The sequence below is a fragment of the Rousettus aegyptiacus genome, unplaced genomic scaffold (genome assembly GCF_014176215.1).
Source record: "Rousettus aegyptiacus isolate mRouAeg1 unplaced genomic scaffold, mRouAeg1.p scaffold_m13_p_4, whole genome shotgun sequence".
In the NCBI taxonomy this organism is placed as follows: domain Eukaryota; kingdom Metazoa; phylum Chordata; class Mammalia; order Chiroptera; family Pteropodidae; genus Rousettus; species Rousettus aegyptiacus.
In genome coordinates, this window is record NW_023416307.1 from 120,212,329 (window position 1) to 120,232,711 (window position 20,383).

The 20,383-nt window shown below is 38.4% G+C and overlaps 1 protein-coding gene across 3 annotated transcripts in view; it reads right to left on the minus strand.

The window, feature by feature from the left end:
- Positions 1 to 20,383, minus strand: part of SEC13 (SEC13 homolog, nuclear pore and COPII coat complex component) — a 39,225-nt gene that overhangs the window by 870 nt on the left and 17,972 nt on the right. For all 3 annotated transcript variants that reach the window (XM_016121367.2, XM_016121368.2, XM_016121369.2), the window contains exons 6-8: positions 17,191 to 17,324; positions 16,653 to 16,776; positions 15,607 to 15,753 (exon numbers count right to left, since the gene is read on the minus strand). In XM_016121367.2, coding sequence (XP_015976853.1) covers positions 15,607 to 15,753; positions 16,653 to 16,776; positions 17,191 to 17,324 — 405 coding nt within the window. The remainder of the gene's footprint in view (positions 1 to 15,606; positions 15,754 to 16,652; positions 16,777 to 17,190; positions 17,325 to 20,383) is intronic.

Sequence of the window (20,383 nt, forward strand, 5' to 3'; positions counted from 1 at the left end):
CATGCTGAACTTACAGTTACTCTGGAGGGAAAAAAAAGAGCCCAGGGGTGACATCTAGAACCCCTAGAATTGTAGGTCATCATTTTATAGGAGCCCCTAGTCTGGTTTTGCCACATGGGGATACCAGGTGAACCTGTGGGGCTCAACCACTGGGAATCTGTGACAGAAAAGGGGGAGGGGCTTCTAAAAACCAGCACTTAGCAGACCTAGTTCTTACCTGTGGAGTCCAACTAGTAGTTCTAACCAGTGGCTTTGCTCATCTGTAGAATTAAGTCAAGGGCACAGATCTAATTCAGGTCCCCAAATGAGGAATTTTGTTCACCCAGGTGCATGGGTCATAAAAGCTGATTTATATCCTCTTCTGCTGCAGTGTGGCCCCTGCAGGAAGGGCTTGCAAGAACTGGAACCTGCATGTTCTACCAACTCTATAGCTGAGAGGAAGGTGGGTGGGCAGAGCTGATTGCCTCTGGGGCAAAGGCAGTAGGCCCTGTCTGGCCAGGGAACTTGGGGCACAAATGATCTTGTGTCAAAACCACAAACAAGAGCATTTGTGGCCTTAGAGCTGCTTTTCCTGCTGAGCCCAGGACAACAAATTTGTAACCTCACATATTGCTGAATACAGCCTTCAGACCACCTGACCACAGAACCTTACCAGAACACACACGAAGATGCATATCCTGTCCAACAGCCCTGCTTATAGTGGCACTGGAACAGAAAGCACAGACCATGGCTTTCCTGTCTATAGTGCAAAACCAGTGGTTTCACCTGACCAAGATATTTAGTACACATTCTTGCCTGATTGGAGTCCCCGAATGAGCTCTAGGTTGTTGTCCCATTGCCTCACCAGGGCAGGGAAGCTAACTTATAGCCCCACCTACTGCTGAGTCTGCTGAGTAGAGTAGGAGTCGCCAGTCTCCAGGCCATAGACTGGTACCAGTCTGTGGCCTTTAGGAATTGGGCCGCACAGTAGGAGGTGAGCAGCGGGCAAGTGAGCAAAGCTTCATCTGTATGTGTAGCCGCTCTCCAGTGCTAGCATCACTGCCTTAGATCATCAGGCACAGGAGTCTCATAGGAGCACTGGTCCCTGGTGCCAAAAAAATTGGGGACTGCTGGAGTAGAGGGTCCAGTCTCAACTATCTAGTAGGCCTGATCAAAGAATTCAGGTAATCGTGAAATGAAGGCCATCCTACAGACCCACTTGTGGAGGGAAACAAGACAGCAGTCCTATCCAGCTCTTCTCAGCCAGTAGCACCCCACCTTCTCTGAGCTCAAACAAGTGCCTCACCAAGCCCCACCTGCCCAAGGACATCACCAGCAGACACAAACAGAAACCTAAACTGAACTGGCTGGTAAAGAACTGTCTCTGCCAAAGTGAATCTGTAAAGTCTGGAAGAAGAGACCATTTCCTCCAGTGTGTAGATACCAACATAAGATAGCAGGGATCATGAAAATCCAGGTAAATGAGACCACCAAAGGGAACTAGTAAAGCTTTAGTAATTGATTCTAAAGAGATGGAGATCTATGAATTATCAGATAAAGAGTTCAAAATAATCCTCTTAAAATTTGGTGATATACAACATACAACTAAATGAAATTAGAAAAACAATACATGAACAAAACAAGAAGTTTGACAAAGTAATAGACACCATCAAAAAGTAAACTCAAATCTTAGAGCTCGAAAATACACTGAGCTTAAGAATTCGAAAGCAGATATAATAATGTAGAAGAATCAGTGGCCTGGAAGATAGGACATTTGAAATTATCTAGTTAGAGGAACAAGAAAAGAGAATTAAACAAGAGTACAGAAAGACTATGAAAATTGTGGGATAAGTTCCAAGACCCCCAGGGGATGATTGAAACCATGACAGTGCTGAACCCTATATATACTATTTTTTGTCCTATACATACATACCTATGATAAAGTTTAGTTTATAAATGAGCATGGTATGAAATTAACAATAACTAATAAAATAAAACAATTATAAAAATATACTGTAATAAAAGTTATGTAAATACAGTCTCTCAAAATATCTTACTGTATTGTACTCAATTTTTCACTTAAAGGAAGTGCGTTATGGCTTTTCTTTGGGATATCTAAATTGTAGCATCACTACTTTGCGCTTTGGGGCCATTAAGTACAATAAGGGTTAATTAAACACAAACACTGTTCAACAACAGTTGCTCTGATAAACGAGATGGCTACTAAATGACGAAAAGGTAAGTAGCATATACAGTGTGGATACGCTGGACAAAGGGATAGATAAGTCATATATTACGCAGGATAGAGTGAGATTTCATTACCTTACATAGACTGTGCAATTTTAGACTTATGAAATGTTTATTTCTGGAATTTTTCACATTTTTGGAATGAGCTAACCACAGGTAACAAACCATGGAAACAGGAACAATGGGTAAGGAGAAACTACTGTATTAGTGTTATGAGAATTCCAGAAAGAGATGAGAAAAGGACATGAAGTATATTTAAAGCAAAAACTGCTGAACACTTTCTAAACCCAGTAGACATCCAGGTCAGTGGCCCAAAAGATCACAAATGGTTGAACGTTAATAGGGTTATACTGAGACACATTATAATTGTTGAAAGTTAAAGACAAAAAATTTTGAAAGCAGAAAGAGAAAAGACAGAAGTTTCATACAAGGGAATCCCTGTGAGACTACTGGCAGATTTCTCAATAGACACTTTTCGGGCCAGAAGAGAATGGGATGACTTATTCAAAATATTGAAAGAAAAAACAAATGTTAAGAATACTTTAACTGGTGAAGCTATCCTCTAGAAATGAAGGAAGGACAGACTTAATCCACAACCAAAACCAAAGGGGAATTTATCACCACTAGATGGGCCTTGCAAGAAATGCTAATAGGAGTTCCATAAGTAGAAATAAAAGGACACCAATTAACATCATAAACATAAGAAGACAGTGTAAAACTTACTGGTAATGGTAAATATATAGTATAAATTGGTTATGTAATATGGCATAATTACAACACTAGTTTAAAAGGTTAAAAAAAGTGAAATAGGTAACTATCATCAGTTACACAATGTTAAAAATGTTAACTCTAAGTAACATTAATAACCTAAAACGTGAGAAGTATAAAGCTTTTGAAATTGTTATTAGTTTAAACCAGCATGTTATAATTTTAAGATGTTTATGTAAGCCTTGTGATAAAAACACAAAGATAGCAAAAACAAGGAATAATGGATCTACCAAACTACCAGAAAATAAAAAAAATGGTAATCGTAAGTCCTTACTTATCAATAATTACTATAAGTATAAATGGATTAAAATCTCCAACAAAAGACATAAAATGGCTGAATGCAGAAAAAAACAAGATCCAATGATGTGCTGCCTACAAGAGACTCACTTTAGCCTGAAAGATACACATAGACTGAGAGTGAAGGGATGAAAAAGATACTTCAAGCAATGGTAACCAAAAAAGGAAAAAAAAAAAGACAGGAATAGTTATACTTACAACAGATAAACAGATTTTAAATTAAAAATGAGAGAAAGTAATTATATAATGATAAAGGGGTCAATACATCAAGAAGATATAATAATTGTACATATTTATACATCCTATACTGGAACACCTGAATACGTAAAACAAAAAACAGCTAAAAGGAAAAACAGCAATACAATAATAGTTGGGCACTTTACTACTACACTCAACAATGGACAGATCATGCAGACAGACAGACAATAAGGAAACAACAGACCTGAACAACATTCTAGATCAAATGGACCAAAAAGACATATACAAAGCATTCTGACAACACCAGAATACACATTCTTCTCAAGTACGCATGGAACTTTTTTTTTTTTTTTTTCTTTTTTAGGATAGACCATATGTTAGGCAACAAAACAAGTCTTAGCAAATTCAAAAAATTAAAATTGAAATTACATGAACTATCTTCTCGGACTATAATGGTATTAAACTAGAAGTCAGTAACAAGAAAACTGAAAAATTCACAAATACATAGAAATTAAACAACACTCTCTTAAATGACCAATGGCTCAAAAGAAAAATAAAAGAAGAAATAAAGTACCTTGAGACGAATAAAAAGGAAAACACAACACATCAAAAGTTATGGGATATAGCAACAGCTGTTTATGAAGGACGTTCACAGCAATAAATACATTAAAAAGAAAGATCCCAAATAAACAACATAACTCTACATATACCTTAAGGAACAAGAAAAATAACAAACACCCCCAAGTTAGCAGAAGGAAGGAAATATTAAGGATCAAAGCAGAAATAGATGAAACAGAAAAAAATAATGAAACTAGTTTGGTTCTTTGAAAAGATAAAACAAAACTGACAAACCTTTCTCTAGACAAACCAAGGAAAAAAAAGAGGATTCAAATCAACAAAATTATAAGTGAAAAAAGACATTAACACTTATACCACATAAATACAAAGAACCATAAGAGGCCAGTATTAACAACTACACATCAATAAACTGGATGACCTTGAAGAAATGTAAATTCTTAGAAACATAAACTACCAGGACAATAAGAAATAGAAAGTCTGAATAAACCAACTGCTAGTAAGGATGCAAAAATTCTCAATAGAATACTAGCAAGCTAATTTCAGCAGCACATGATAAGGATCATTCACCATGATCAAGTAGGATTTGTATTTGGGAAGCAAGGATGGTTCAACATACACAAACCAATATGATACATCACATTAATAAAAATCATATGATCATCTCAACAGATGCAGAAAAAACATTTGACAAAAATTCAACATTCACTCATGATAAAAACTCTTAGGTATATAAGAAATGTATCTCAACACAATAAACGCTATATATGACAAGCCTATCGCTAACAGCATACTCACTAGTTAAAGGTTAAAAGCTTTTCATTAAGATCAGAACCAGACATGGGTGCCCACTCTTACCACTTTTACTCAACACATTACTGAAAGTCCTTGTCAGAGCAATCAGGCAAGAAACAGAAAAGGGGTGAGTGACAATCAGAATTGGAAAATAAGAAGTAGAATTGTCTCTATTTGCAGAGATATGACTTTATATACAGAATATCCTCAAGATCCTTCCAAAAAAACATCTAATTACAGAATCCAGTAAAGTTGCAGGCTACAAAATTAACACACAAATCCAGTAAAGTTGCAGGCTACAAAATTAACATACAAATCAGTTTCATTTCTACGCACTAGCAACAAACTGAAAAGAAAAAACATACCATTTACAACAGCATCAAAAACAATAAAATACTTAGGAACTTAACCAATAAACTTACCCAGGGAGGTGAAGGATCTCTACTCTGAAAACTATGAGATACTGATGAAAGGAACAGAAGATGACATGAATAAATGGAAAGGTAGCTCGTGTTCCTAGGTTGGAAGAATATTATTAAAATGTCCATGCTACCAAAAGCCATCTATAGATTCAATGCAATCTCCATCAAGATTCCAATGGGATTTATTTTAAAGAAGTAGAAACGAAAAATCCTAAAACCATATGGAATCACAAAAAACTCTGAATGGCCAAGGTAATCACGAGAAAGAGCACAGCGGGTGATATCACACATCCTGATTTGAGCTATACTATAAGCCTTGTAATCAAGACAATATGGTACTGGCATGAAAAAAGAAAATAGATCAATGGAACAGAATCAAAAGCCCAGAACTAAACCCAAGTACATATGGCCAACTAACATTTGAGAAAGGAGTCAAGAATACTTAATGGAGGGCAGACTCTTTAATAAATGGTACCAGGAAAATTGAGTATTCACAAATAAAAAACCCGAGACCCCTATCTTACACCACTTACAAAAAGTAACTTAAAATGGATTAAAGACTTAAACATAAGACCTGAAACCATAACACTCCCCTAGAAGAATATTTAGGAAAAAAGTTCCTTGACATTGGTTTTGGCAATGATTTTTTAGACATGACACTTAAAGCATAAGCAACAAAATCCAAAATAAACACGTGGGACTACATCAAATTAAAAAGCTTCTGCATAGCAAAAGAAACTATTAACAAAGTGAAATGGGAAAGAATATTTGCAAACCATGTATCTGATAAGGGATTCATAGAAAAATATATAAATAACTCATACAACAGCAAAAAAAACAAATAATCCAATTAGAACTGGGCAAAAGACCTGAATAGACATGTCTCCAAAGAAGATATATAAAAAGGCAATGGGTATATGAAAAGATGCTCATCATTAGGGAAATGTAAATCAAAACCACGATGAGGTATTGCCTTACATCTGTTAGAATGACCAGAAAAGAGATTATAAATGCTGGCGAGGATATGGAAAAAGGGAACTTTTATGCACTGTTGACGGGAAAGTAAATTAGTGTAGCCACTGTGGAAAACAGTATGGAAATTTGTACCTCTTAACCACCTGTTCTTGTCCTGACTCTGTTAAAAGATAAGTACTAAGGATATAATGTACACCTTGATCACTACAGTTAATACTACTGTATGATATATATGAAAATTGAGAGAGTAAATTCTGAATTCTTATCACAGGAAAAAATTATGTATTTTTTCTTTGTATTTATGAGATGATAGGTGTTAACTAAACCTATACAGTAATCATTTCACAATATGCAAAAGTCGAATCATTATGCTGTACATTTTAAATGTATACAGTGATTATATGTGAATTATATTTCAATAAAAGTGGAAAAATACTAAAAAAGGGGTATAAATAACCAGTTGTGATGGCAATGCTGTGAACAATACTACATCATTATTATAAAATGCTTATTACATCATCTGTTACAGCATTAGAACAAATACTAGTAATAATAATGACAAAAACATGAATGCTGTTTTAATCAAGTTGATATAGCTTCGGTGATAGGATGAGGTGGTAGAGATCAATGATTCTCAAAGTATGGTCCCTAGACCAGAGGATACTGTTTAAAATCAAATTCTTGGGTTCCAGCTCAGACCCAATGATTCAGAAGCTCTCGGGTAGAGTTGGCAATCTGTTTTAAGAAGTTTAGCAAGTGTTAACATTTGATAACTGGTAGAGGAAGATAGATCAATTAAGTTATGTTATTTCTACACTGAAGTAACAGTGAAAGAAACTGCTGAGAGCTGAAAAGGTTTGTCTTGGAGAGTAAAAATTAGGACATTGCATTATAAAATTATAACATAATAACAACTATCTAAAGCTATGCACACATTAATTTGATTAAAAAAATGATTTTTCTGATGCACATATGTAAAAAAAGAAAAATGATTTTAAGAACTCCCACTTTAGGAACAGACTTTATTCACTAAACATGCGCTGTGCAGGAAGCTCTGGACTGAAAACATACTAAGTCCTTTAATGAAGGAAATTATGGAGACAGCAATAGAGGTGAGCTCTTTGTAGGAAACAGCTTATAAAGAAAAGTAAGAAGCATGAATGCATAGTGACAGCAGACCCCAAAACATGGAATGTGCAACCAAGTACTTGCTTACTGCCTTGTAAACATTACAAGGAGGAGGGCTGCCTGAAGTAAGTCAGGTTCCCTGGCTTGTCCTTCGGTGCCACCAAATGTGGGTTCTTGTCCTGACTCTGCCACTCATTAAAAATAAAGAGGGTTAGATCAGTTGTCTTTTGGGGGTCATTCCAGTTCTAAATTTCTACAGTTTTGAGTCAGGGCCTGGTAGATCTTTCAGGGAACACTGTACATGAAAGTGACCCTAGGGTATATAAAAGCTGCCTGGAGAGGGTCTAAGAGAGAGATTATTTGTACACTCATGTGCAGAGCAGCGTTATTCACAAAAGCCACAAGTAGGACCCAAGTGTCCATCTAAAGATAAATGTACAGGACTTCTGGTCAAGATAGTGGAGCAAGTAAATGCTGTACTCACCTTCTCCAACCACATGAAAATTACAACCATCATTGATAACCACCTGAAGAGTGGCTGAACAGAATTCCTATAACTAAGGAATTCCTCTAAGGATATAGAGAAGGAGCCACATTGAGACTGGTAGGAAGGGCAGAGACAGGGAATGGGCAGAATCCACACCTGTGGTGTGATTATGAATCAGGAGGGGACTGCGCGCTTGTGTTCTCTCTCTCTCTCCCCTCTCCCTCTCTCCCTTCTCCTTCCCTTCCTCTCTCTCTACCCCCTCCCCCTACACACTCCCTTTTTCCATTTCTCTCTCATCTCTGAGTATTGTGAGAAGGTAGTCACCTTTGAACCAGGAGGAGGGCTGTTGCCGAAAACCAACCATGCTAGCACCCTGATCTCAAATATCTAGCCTCCAGACCATGAGAAATAAATGTTGATTATTTAAGCAAAAAAAAAAAAAAAAGGAGGAGTATCTCAGCTTGAGAGGATCCACTTGAGGAGAAAGGGTCCAAATCCCACACCGGTTCCCCAGGCACAGAAACCAGCGCTGAAAAGAGTCCCTATGAAGGTCTGCTGGAGACCTAGGTATTCTCTTGAGAAGACTGCACATGGAATAGCTTGCTCACAAACTTACTTGCTATGGGAGCCAGTGCTGGGGTAGCAACTCGAAATGCACCAGGGACATATGGGGAAGAGCAAAAATGACTAGCTTTAGGGTGAGGGTTAGAGAGGCAGGGGTCAGGGCAGCTCTCTCTGGGGACAGAAGTGCTGGCAGGGGCCATTGTTCCTTTGTTGAGCTTTCATTTTACTCAGCTGACAGGCAAAGGCAGGTGCCAAATCTGAGCTCTCCATTAATCTGACTAATGTTGTTCTCCCTGCCTCATCCAACTTGAGTGTCTGGCCCACAAACCCCAAACAAGCAGCGATGGCCTCAGAGTCCCTTGTACCTCTGCTAAGCAGCTCTAAGCCTGGTACAAGTGGTGGCTGGTCCTGACTTGAAATACAGCTTCAAGTAAGTGGCCACAGACTGGTACATATGTTAGTGGGCCTCCGCTCACATTGTGGTGCCTACCAAAGGATCCCAAGCCCAGTACAAATGGCAGCTGGCTTTATTTGTCCCCCCCACTCCCCACCTACAGCACCCTGTCTTCCTAGGTGGTCTCCTATCCAAGTACTAACCAGGTCCAACCCTGCTTAGCTGATGAGATCAGGTGTGTTCAGGGTAGCATGGTCGTAGTGATAGCTGGCTTTGGTTCATACTACAGCCTCTCCCAAGTGCCTCCAACCCAGCAGAAGTGACAACCAATCACAGTTCACTTTGTAGCTCCTACCAAGGGGCCCCAAACCAGGCACAAGCAGCAGCTGACCTTGAGCCACACTTGAGACCCTCCCAAGAGGTCTAGAACCAACGTAACAGATAGCTGGCTTCAGACCACATCATAGTACCACCCAACCAGCTCCATAAACTACACATCAAAAGGGTAGATGCAGCTGGTACCAGAGCTCTGTGAAATTGACTCCTGTTCCGTAGGGTCAGCCCCCGCACAACAGCTCATCAGCTATAGTCATAGCCAGTCCTCACAACCAATCAGCCTGAGGTCAATCCCTCTACTGATGTGCAAACAGCAATCAAGGCTCAACTACAACAGGAGGGCACATGCAACCCACACAAGGGACATATTTGGAGCACCTGGCTCAGGTGAGCAGGGAGACTGTGTCACTAGGCTCCACAGGATACCTACTATATAATACTGGGAGGTGTAGCAGATCTACTTAAAACACAGTAACAAACATAGGGAGGCAGCCAAAACGAAGAGACAAAGAAACATGTCCCACATGAAAGAACAGGATAAAACTCCAGAAATATGGAGGCAAGTAATCTACCAGCTACAAAGTTCAAAACACTGGTTATAAGGGTGCTTGACGAACTTATGGGAAGAATAGATGAACTCGGTGATATAACAAAGAGAAAGAAAAAAAGAACCAGTCAGAAATGAAGAATACAATAAAATGAAGACTACATTAGAGAGAATCGAAGACTACATTAGAGAGAATCAGGGATCAGGAAGACACGGCATTGAAAAACATACAATTTGAACCGCAAAAGAAAAAACTTAAAAAAAATGAGGATAGAGTCTTCCTGAATAACATTAACCATACCAACATTTCTATCATAGAGGTACCAGGAGGAGGAGAAAGCAAGGAACTGAAAACCTATCTGAAGAAATGATTACTGAAAACTTCTCTAACTTGGTGAAGGAAATAGACATATAAGCCCAGGAAATGTAGAGTCCCAAACAAGATAAACCTAAAGAGGCCCACACCAAGACACATAATTAAAATGCCAAAGGTTAAAGACCAAGAGAGAATATTAAAAGGAGCAAGAGAAAACTAGTTACATACAAAGGAGGTTCCATAAGAAAATAAGCTGATTTCTCAAAAGAAATTTTCCCAGGCCAGAAGGGATTGGCACAAAAAATTCAAAGTGATGATAGGCAAAGATTACTTTACCTAGAAAAAAAAAATCAAAGGACAAATGAAGAGTTTCCTAGACCAAAAAACAAAACAAAACAAAAAACTCCAAAACAAAAACAACAGATAACTAAAGAAGTTCATCACCTCTAAACCACTATTATAAGAAATGTTAAAATAACTTCTTTAAAAAGATCGAAAATATGATTAAGAAAGTAAAGGGAAAAATTCTCACTGATAAAAGCAAACACTTAGTAAAAGCAGTGAACAACTAGCTATAAAACTAATACAAAGTTTAGAAGGCAAAAAGTGGATAGATTATGTGTAATTACAATAATAAATTAAGGGATACACACAACATGAAAAAAATAATGACAAAGATAAATGCAGGAGTAAAAATAGTACTGATTTTAGAAAGTTTGAACTTAAGCGACCATCAACTTAAAACAGATTGCTATAAACAGAGCTTCATATGTATGAAGCACACGGTAAACCACAAACCAAAAATCTATAGGAGATATATAGGAAATAGAAAAGAATCCAAACTCAATACTACAGAAAGTCATCAACATATAAGAAAGCAAAACAAAAAAATAAGACAGGAACAGAAAACTAAACAAAAACAATCAGAAAGCAATCAACAAAATGACAATAACCACACATCTATCAATAATCACTTTAACAGTAAGTGGACTACTAAATGCTCCAACTGAAAATGGTGCCTGAAAGGATTAAAAAACAAGACTCATGCATATGCTGGCTACAAGGGACCCAATTCAAATGGAAAGACACAGACTTAAAGGGATGAAAAAAGACATTTCATGCAAATGGAAATAATAATAAAAAAAAGCTGGGGTAGCAATACTTATATCAGACAAAATGGACTTTAAAACAGAAGAGACAAAGGGAATTTCATAATGATAATCAATCTAACAAAAGGATACAACTCTTGTAAACATTTACACATCCTACATAAAAGTGCTCACACATATATAAAGCAAATATTGACAGACATAAAGGGAGAGAGTAATAGTAATATAATAATAGTAGGGGACTTTATCACCCATTGATATCAACTACTAGATTATTCAGACAGAAATCATATCATATGACCCAGCAATCCCTTTTCCGGGTATTTATCCAAAGAAATCCAAAACACTAATTTGAAAAGATATATGCACCCCTTCATTCACTGCAGCATTATTTACAATAGCTAAGATAAGGAAGCAACTTAAGAGTCCATTGACAGATGAACAGATAAAGAATACTGGTACATATTCAATGGAATATTACTCAGCCTCAAAAAAGGAGGACATCTCGCCATTCACAACAACAAGGATGGACCTAGAGGGGATTATGCTAAGTGAAATAAGTCAGAGAAAAACAAATACCGTATGACCTCACTTATATGTGGAATCTAAAAAACAAAATAAATGAACAACAAAACAGAAACAAACTCATAGATTCAGAGATATCTGAGTGAAAAAGATGAAGGGATAAAGAAGTACAAATTGCCAGTAATAAACACGGTCACAGAGATGTGAAGTACAGCACAGGGAACACAGTCAATAATATTGTAATAACTATGTATGCTGTCAGGTGGGTACTAGATTTATTGGAATGATCACTTTGTAAGTTATATAAATGCCTAATTAGTTTGTACACCTGACAATAATACAGTATTATATGTCAACTGTAATTTAAAAAAGCAGATGAGTGGATAAACAGAATGTGTTATAATGAAAAATAATTTAGCCTTACAAAGGACGGAAGCTATGAAACATGCTACAACATAGATGACCTACAGACAGAAAGTAAAATGGTGGTTGCCAAGGGCTGGGGAAGGCTTATGGGAGTTCTTGGGAACAGAGTTTCCATTTGGAAAAATGAATAGTCTGGAGATGGATAGTGGTGATAACTGCACAAAAATGAGAATGTACTTGATGCTTCTGAATGTACACTTAAAAATGGTTAAGATGGTAAATTCTATATTAAAAAATTAAGATAGTGGGCGAAGAAAAAAAATCAAGAAAGCCGGGAGGATTCAAGATGGTGTAGAGGTAGAGGCTATGCACGCCTCCTCTAGCGACCACACCAAAATTATAACAAAACTACAGAGCAACCAGTACACAGAACTGCCGAGGTCTGGCTAAACAAGAGCCCTACCACTAGGTCACCCCAAATAATAGGTCACCCCAAACAGTAGGAGCGGAAGAGACGCGAAATGGCCTGTTTCCACAACTGCGTGTGGTGAACAAGAATTGGGAGGGCTATCTTAGCTGTAGAGCCACCTCCCCCACAGGGGTCCTGGCTGCACACTGGGCTCCCCAGCCTAAGGTGCCAGTTTCGGGAATATAAGTCCCCACAAACTAGGGCTGTGAAAACGAGTGGAGGTTGCGGCTAAGTGAGACAGAGGGCTACGGAAAGCAGAGACCGTTCTATTGAAGGCCCCATGCCTAGGCTTACTTGCTGACCAACTCGCTTGTTCTGAGCTCCAGCTCCAGGGCAGCTGCTCCAGGGGCGCCACGGACATACGGGGAGGTGCTGGGCTATTGGGCTTCAGGGTGAGGGAGGAAGGGGCGGCCTGCTCCTGGACAGAGGTGTAGGCAGAAGCCACTGTTCCTTTGTTGAGCACTCTCTGCTGTATCAACCTGGATAAGACAGGTTGCTCCACCCAGGGGATTCCTTGAGACTCTGCCTCTTCCAACTTGTGGGTCCACCCAAGCCGCTTCTAGTGATTTATTCCACACAAACGAGCTGTCCTGACTTCTGCTGCAAACTTTCATAAAATCTCTCAAGGCTCACAATACCCAAAGCAGCAGCATCTGGCCTCAGTGTGCCCTGTACCTCTGCTGAGCAGCCCCAAGCCCTGTGCCAGTGGCAGCTGGCCTCAGTTTCTGACTTTGCCCCTCGAGGCACCTATAAGCCCAGAATGGGAGACTTAGGAGCCCTACCTAATAAATAGAAACAAATATAATAAATAGAAACAAACATAAGAGGCAGCCAAAATAGGAAAACAAAGAAATACGTTCCACATGAAAGAACAGAACAAAGCTCTAGAAATAGAATTCACCAAAATGGAAACAAGCAATAAACCAGATGCAGAGTTCAAAACACTGGTTATAAGGATGCTAAAGGAACTTAGGGGAAGAGCAGATGAACTCAGTGAGAACTTTAACAGATAAAAAACATAAAAATGGAGATGGAAAACATAATAGGGAGCCAGTCAGAAATGATGAATACAATATCTGAGATGAAGAGTATGTAAGAAAGAATCAACAGAGGGGATGAAATAGAAGATTGAATAGTGACATAGAGGATGGACTAGCAGAGGACACTCAATCAGAACAGCAACAAGAAAAAATATCCAAAAAAATGAAGACAGTTTAAGAAACCTCTGGGACAACATCAAGTATAACAACATTTGCATTGGAGGGGGTACCAGAAAGAGAAGAGAGCAACGAACTGAAAACCTATTTGAAGAAATAACGGTGGAAAACTTCTCCAAACTGGTGAGAGAGAGATATAACCCCAAAAAGTTGAGAGAATCTCAAACAAGAAGACTCCAAAGAGGCCCATACCAAGACATATCATAATTAAAATGCCAAAGATTAAATTCAAAGAGAGAGATCTTAAAAGCAGCAAGAGAAAAGGAATTAGTTATACATAAGGGAATACTCTTAAGACTGTCAGCCAATTTCTCAACAGAAACATTGCAGGCCAGAAGGGCTTGGCACAAAATATTCAAAGTGATAAAAACCCAGGACCTACAATCAAGATTACTTTACCCAGCAAAGTTATCTTTTAGAATTGAAAGACAGAAAAAGAGTTTCCAAGACAAGAAAAATCTAAAGGAGTTCATCATCACCAAGCCAGTATTATAGGAAATGTTGGAGGGACTTCTTTAAGAGAAAAATATGTATCAAAAGTCTAAATAAAGAATGGAATAACTACATATCTATCAAGTATTTCAAATGAAAAAGAATTTAATGCTCCGATCAAAGATGGGGTGGCTGAATGGATAAGAAAACAAGGTCCTCATATATGCTGTCTACAAGATTCACTTCAGATTAAGACACACAGAGACTAAAAGTAATGGGATGGAAAAAGGTTTTTCATGATGGATCTATCTAGAGAGCAATGTGCTGAGTGGAATAAGTCAGATAGAGGAAGACAAATGCCATAAGATTGTACATATATGTGGAATCTAAAGGACAAAACAAACAAACAAAAAAACAGAAACAAACTCATAGATAGAGAACATTTTGAGGGTTACCAGATGGGAGGGCGATTTGAGGGGGTGGGTGAAAAAGGGGAAAGGGAGTAAGTAGTACAAATTGGTGGTTACAAAATAGTTACAGAGATAGAAAGTATAGCATATGGAATATACTCAATAATATTGTAATAACTATGCATGGTGTCAGAGGGGCACTAGATTTATTGGGGGCATCACTTTGTGATTTATACAGATGTCTAATCACTATGCTGTACACCTGAAATTAATATAGTACTATATGCCAATAACTGAAAAACAAAAATTACTAATTAAAAAAAATCAAGAAAGCTGCCTGCAGAAAGAAGAAAGAAGCCGCTGCTCTCTGCCCAGCTGACTTCTCTAAGGCAGAGGGTCTCTAACTTTATAAGATAAATTCAAATGCAGTGGTCATTTTTCAAGATTATTTGCTCTGCTGTTCTCCTGCCTTGTGCTGGTCTTTGTTTTACTAAGTTTCTCAGTAGTCACTTTGGCTCCATGACCCTACCTTTGTATGACTGATAGCATACCAGGAAAACGTATACAGTGGGTAAATAAGTACTCATTAATTGTACTGATTTCTAAAAATGTCTCCTGGTTATTCTGAACCACCACCCCACCCCCATACTCTTCCCTTTGGTTTATGAGTTCTTCTCCTAATTTACTTACTTTTTGGGCAAAGTTAATTGACTGTCATCATGAAAATGAGTTAAAGAGATGGAGTGATGAACTAGTAGGGTGGTGGCTTTGGATTTAACTTGGGCCTGAGTACTTGCTCCGCCACCTAATAGATCTGTGACCCATATGCGGGTCAAATCTCGTCAGCTTCTTCTTATTGTAATAGAGGACATATTACCTCTTGGTGGGGAGTAAGACTTAAGGATGTAATTAAGACGTATTCTCAAAACGCAGTCCCCATTAAGTGCTCCCCCTCCCCGATTCTGCCATTAGATAGAAAATTCAACTGTGCTCTCCAGTAGGCAAAGATAAATGGCACCCTGTCCACCAGTCACAGAAAATGGGTGTACCTTATTATCTCCGCCTGAGACAGCTAGGATGTTAGCCGTGATGGACCAGCTCACATGCCACACAACATCATTGAACTTGTGCAGTAGTTTGGGAGACCACATGTTGCTTGAGGCATCATCGCAGGTCCAAATGAATACCCGACCATCCTGGGAAAAGACAGGAGAGTCAGCAGATGGGGGCAGGAATCCTGCATCGATATCTTCCCAATCTGGAGCCATACTGGACCTTTGTAGGATGGTGGATTCAGTGCAAAGCATGGTGTCCACAATTTTGATGGTCAATTTCCAGTCTAGCACCCATGCTTTTATCCTTCGCTCCAGGAATATACTTCACATAGATCAAGAGTCTCGAAAGTTCCTTTCCTCATACTGGTTTCAGGTATATCTTTGTCTGCATTGCTAACTCAAATTTTCTCTGGGGTTTTTCCTCATGCCTGCCCAGTCATTTGTTTGTTTCAGCGCCCTCTGGCTCTATTTATACTTTCTCAACTGAATACATATGGCTAAAAACCAAGCTCAGAGAATGAGGAGGTTAAAAAAAAAAAAAAAAAAACCCCTCTGAAATTTAAGACCAAATGAAACAGGCTCAAATGATGTAAAAGGCCTGGTTTAACCCTTGCCTAGAGTGTTGGTATCATATAATTAAAGGCTTGTTCTTGGTGTTACTTTTGTGATCTGCCTAGGAAGAGTGGATGGTACTCCATAAGGTTTTAGAATTTTCCATTGCCCTGATCCTTGCTTGGAAACAGACTCTTAGAACTGCATCTAGGTACCTCCACTCCTAATTACACAAAGGTCAAGAGGGGAAACTGATCCTGAATTTGGCCCTGCTCTTGGCTCAGTGGAGGTAAGCCACTTGTGGCTTCTGATCAAGAGTTTATAGTGTGATTACCTGGCTCCATAAGCTCCCCTATCTACACTGGTCCAGAGGTGCCTGTTGCCTTGCCCTTACCTTTGAAGGAGTTTCCCCAAATGGGACTGCAAGGACTGATGGAACTTACTCAGAAATTAAATAACACGGGACACTCTCATGGGTCTGAGCTGACCTGGGAGCAGCTGGCGATGGTGCTGGTAGGCAGGCCAATGGAAGGGGCCCAAGCCACATCTCGAACCCAGTCACTGTGTGCTTCCAGCTTCTGTTCCTCCTTCCACTGGCCATCTTCCTCCTCCCTAATAGGGGAGATCAGAGAGAGAATCCAGCAGATAGCAGCCCAGGTGACTTTCCCACACCTCCATACCTTCCCAATCCCATTGGCTTCATAGAGGCTGAGAAGCTATTCCATCTTTCTGATTTCATTTGTTGAGTCTATAGAATTTTATACAGTTCACTAGCTATAATGCTCTGTTCCTTTATAGCCGAGTCGGCTCTAGCAGTTAGGAATTAGGCAAAGAGTAAAAGTGCTTGAGAAAAAGGCATGTTATCTTTTTTTTTAATGGATGTCCTCTGACAGATTGAAAATAGTATCCTGTGGGCAGGTGGGAAAAAGAAAGGTGATCCTGTTTCTTGTGAACTGTGGCTGAGTCATGGTAGGTAGGGTAGTAAATAAGAAGTATCCCCTTGAGAAGTTCAACAACCCCACTTACTTCCACAGCTTGATGAGGTTGTCACAGCCACCAGAGGCAAACTTCTTGATGTAGTTGGGCTTCTGCCCTGATGGATGGTCTATGAGGCTTCCAGGTACAACGGCAGGGGCCCAGCTGACGGCATTGCAGCCAATCTGTAAGGAGAGGGACTTGTGGTGACTCTGTCCTTTTGCCTTGCCATTGGACACTGCTTTGGCAGACCCAAGGCTGCTGCTCATTTCCTCTCCAATACTCAGGACTGAATTATATAGGACAGCTGTTTTGATGAACTAAAGATTAGCGACTCTTAATTCTCCTTCAAGGATTCCTAATAGTGGATGTATTTTTTCAGCAATATACATTTAAAATAAGAATTAGAAACTCTCGGGAATTTAATATTTTTTAAATCATGAAAGGAGGGCACAGATTCAGAAACACCCATAGTAAATATATAGCTTAATGAATTGCTCTAAAGCACTCTTGTAATTGCTACCAGGTCAAGAAATAAAAACTGCCATTTACTTAGGAAGCCCTATCATTACGTCCTACCTGAATCACAGACCCTCACCCACTGTACGTAACCATTATCCTGACTTCTTTTTTAGTTTTGTCATCCAAATGTGCACCCCTGGACATGATAGTCTTACCATTTAAACACTTTTTGGAGATTCTTTTATATATCCTAATTTATAGATTTCTCTTCTGATCCCCATTTTCCTTACAATTTTTCTGATGAAGAATCAGTCATTTGACCTGTAGTCTCTCAGGCTGGTTTCTGCTGTTACATACTCAGTTCAACATGTTCCTCTCAATTCCTAAAAATTTTCAGCTAGATCAAAGATCCCTTTGCCAAGACTAGGTATGTTTTCATTAGGAGGCACATGTCAGATTGTCTCCGTTATTAGCACCTGTTAAGAATTTATGCCTCTCTTAATTTACTAGGCATTACAAAATGGTGATACTGTAATTCTATTAATTTCTCTGTCATTTATTATATTGAATACTCTAGATAGGGGGCAATTCCTCTCATTAATATTTGGTTCCCCAGGGGTACGGATTAGATAGGAAAGGCAAGATATACTTGATTCTTTCTGAACTGGTTCCCTGTCATTCTCCAAAGATGACTGATTCTTTTAAATATCATTATGAACTCATGGATTTAAGCATATTTGATGGGTTTCAGTTCATTGCAATGATTCTTATTCAAACTGCCCATCTTTTGCAGTGAGCCAGTTCAAGCTGGTTCTTTTGACATAACCCTAGTATATCAAAGTATGTTTCTGATAATTTTTCTATCTGGCATGACATGATGTTCCAGCTCATCTTGTACATTTCCTGACTCAGACCTGGAATAAGCCATTTCCTCAAGACCTCTGGTTTCCTTTAGTAATGTTTACTGCCACATTATTATTTATCTTATTTCGCAGAATAGTCTCAGAATAATATTGCCAATGTGACTACTAAAGTCATTTAATAAAGTGTTTGCAATGCTCTTTCCACTCTCCCTCACAGTTTTTTGGGGGGTGGGGTGGGCTGGGGAGGAAGTGTTTGTGTGTAAATGGTGCCAACATTAAAAAATCTAGATCTCTAGCTGTTTGTGTGCCACACTGCCTTTAACAGTTGCACCCTAGGAGAGCATATGGCCATTACATCCTATATTCTACCTTTTAACCCTCATTTAGTCTTAGTTCCCTACAATATATTTATATAGGGATCCCTTGAAGATATTGCAGGTCTGGTTCCAGAACACCATTATAAAGTGAGTTTCTCAATAAAACAAGTTGTAATATTTTTGCTGGTGGAGGGTCTGCCTTCAATTTGAAAAAAAAGAAAAAAAAGAAATAAAAAAGAAAAAGTATAGTGCAATAAAATAAGGTACACCTGTGTAACTGTCTTTTTAGTCATTTTTATTGTCTGAAACTTATTCTCTAGAAGATACCTTAAGAAGGGTACAGGAAAACAATAGTCCTTGAGCTTTTAACATCCAAATCAAAATTTAAAAAGTTTTGAGGTGTAATTGACATTAACTGCACATAAGGCATAAAATCTGATGAACTCTGACCCTGTAAATCAAGATAACAAAGAAAAAAAGACAAAACAAAGCAAAAACCTATAGGGGATACACAAAAAATAATGAGAAAGGAATCTAAGCATACGGCTAAGCGTACCACTAAATAAGGTCATCAAATCACAAGAATAGAGCAAGAGCAGAAGAGAGGAACTACAAAGTCAGAAAACAATTAACAAAACAGCAATAAGCACATATGTATCAATAATTTCTTTAAATATAAACGGACTAAATTCTCCGAAACACATCATAGAGTGGTAAATGAGTAAAAAAACCCAAGAACCATCTATAGGCTGCCTACAAGAGACTAATAACTTCAGATATAAGGACATACACAGACTGAAAGTAGAGATGGAAAAAGATATTCCCAGCAAATGGAAAACAAAAGAAAGCTGGGGTACCTATACTTATATCAGACAGAATAGACTTTAAAACAAAGACTGTAATAAGAGACAAAGAAAGACATCACATAATAATAAAGGGGTCAATCCAACATGAGGATATAACATAAATGTTTATGTACCCAAAACAACAGCACCTTTGGATATTAACAGATTCAAAGGGAGAAACAGACAGCGATATAGTAAGATTAGGAGACTTTAACGACCGATATACATAAATGAACTGATCATCCAGAGAAAGTCAATAAGAAAATATCAACCTTAAACAACATGTTTGAACAACAGACTTAACAGATACATACAGAACATTTCATCTAAATACTGAATATTCTTCTCAAGTGCACATGAAAAATTCTCCAGGATAGATCATATGTCAGGCAACAAAACAAGTCTTAATAAATTTAAGAAAACTGAAATCCTATCAAGCATCTTTTCTGACCACAATGGTATAAACTAGGAAACAATTACAAAAAAAAAAAAAAAACCCTGGAAAATTCACAAATATGGATATTAAACAACATACTACTGAACAACCAAAGGGTCGATGAAGAAATCAAATGAGAAATAAAAAGTATCTTAAGACAAATGCAAACAGAAATACAGCATACCACAATTTATGGGAAGAAGCAAAAGTTGTTCTAAGAGGGAAGATCATAGTGATAATTGCCTAACTCAAGACACACACACACACACACACACACACACACACACACACACAGAGAAATCTCAAACAACATCACTTTAC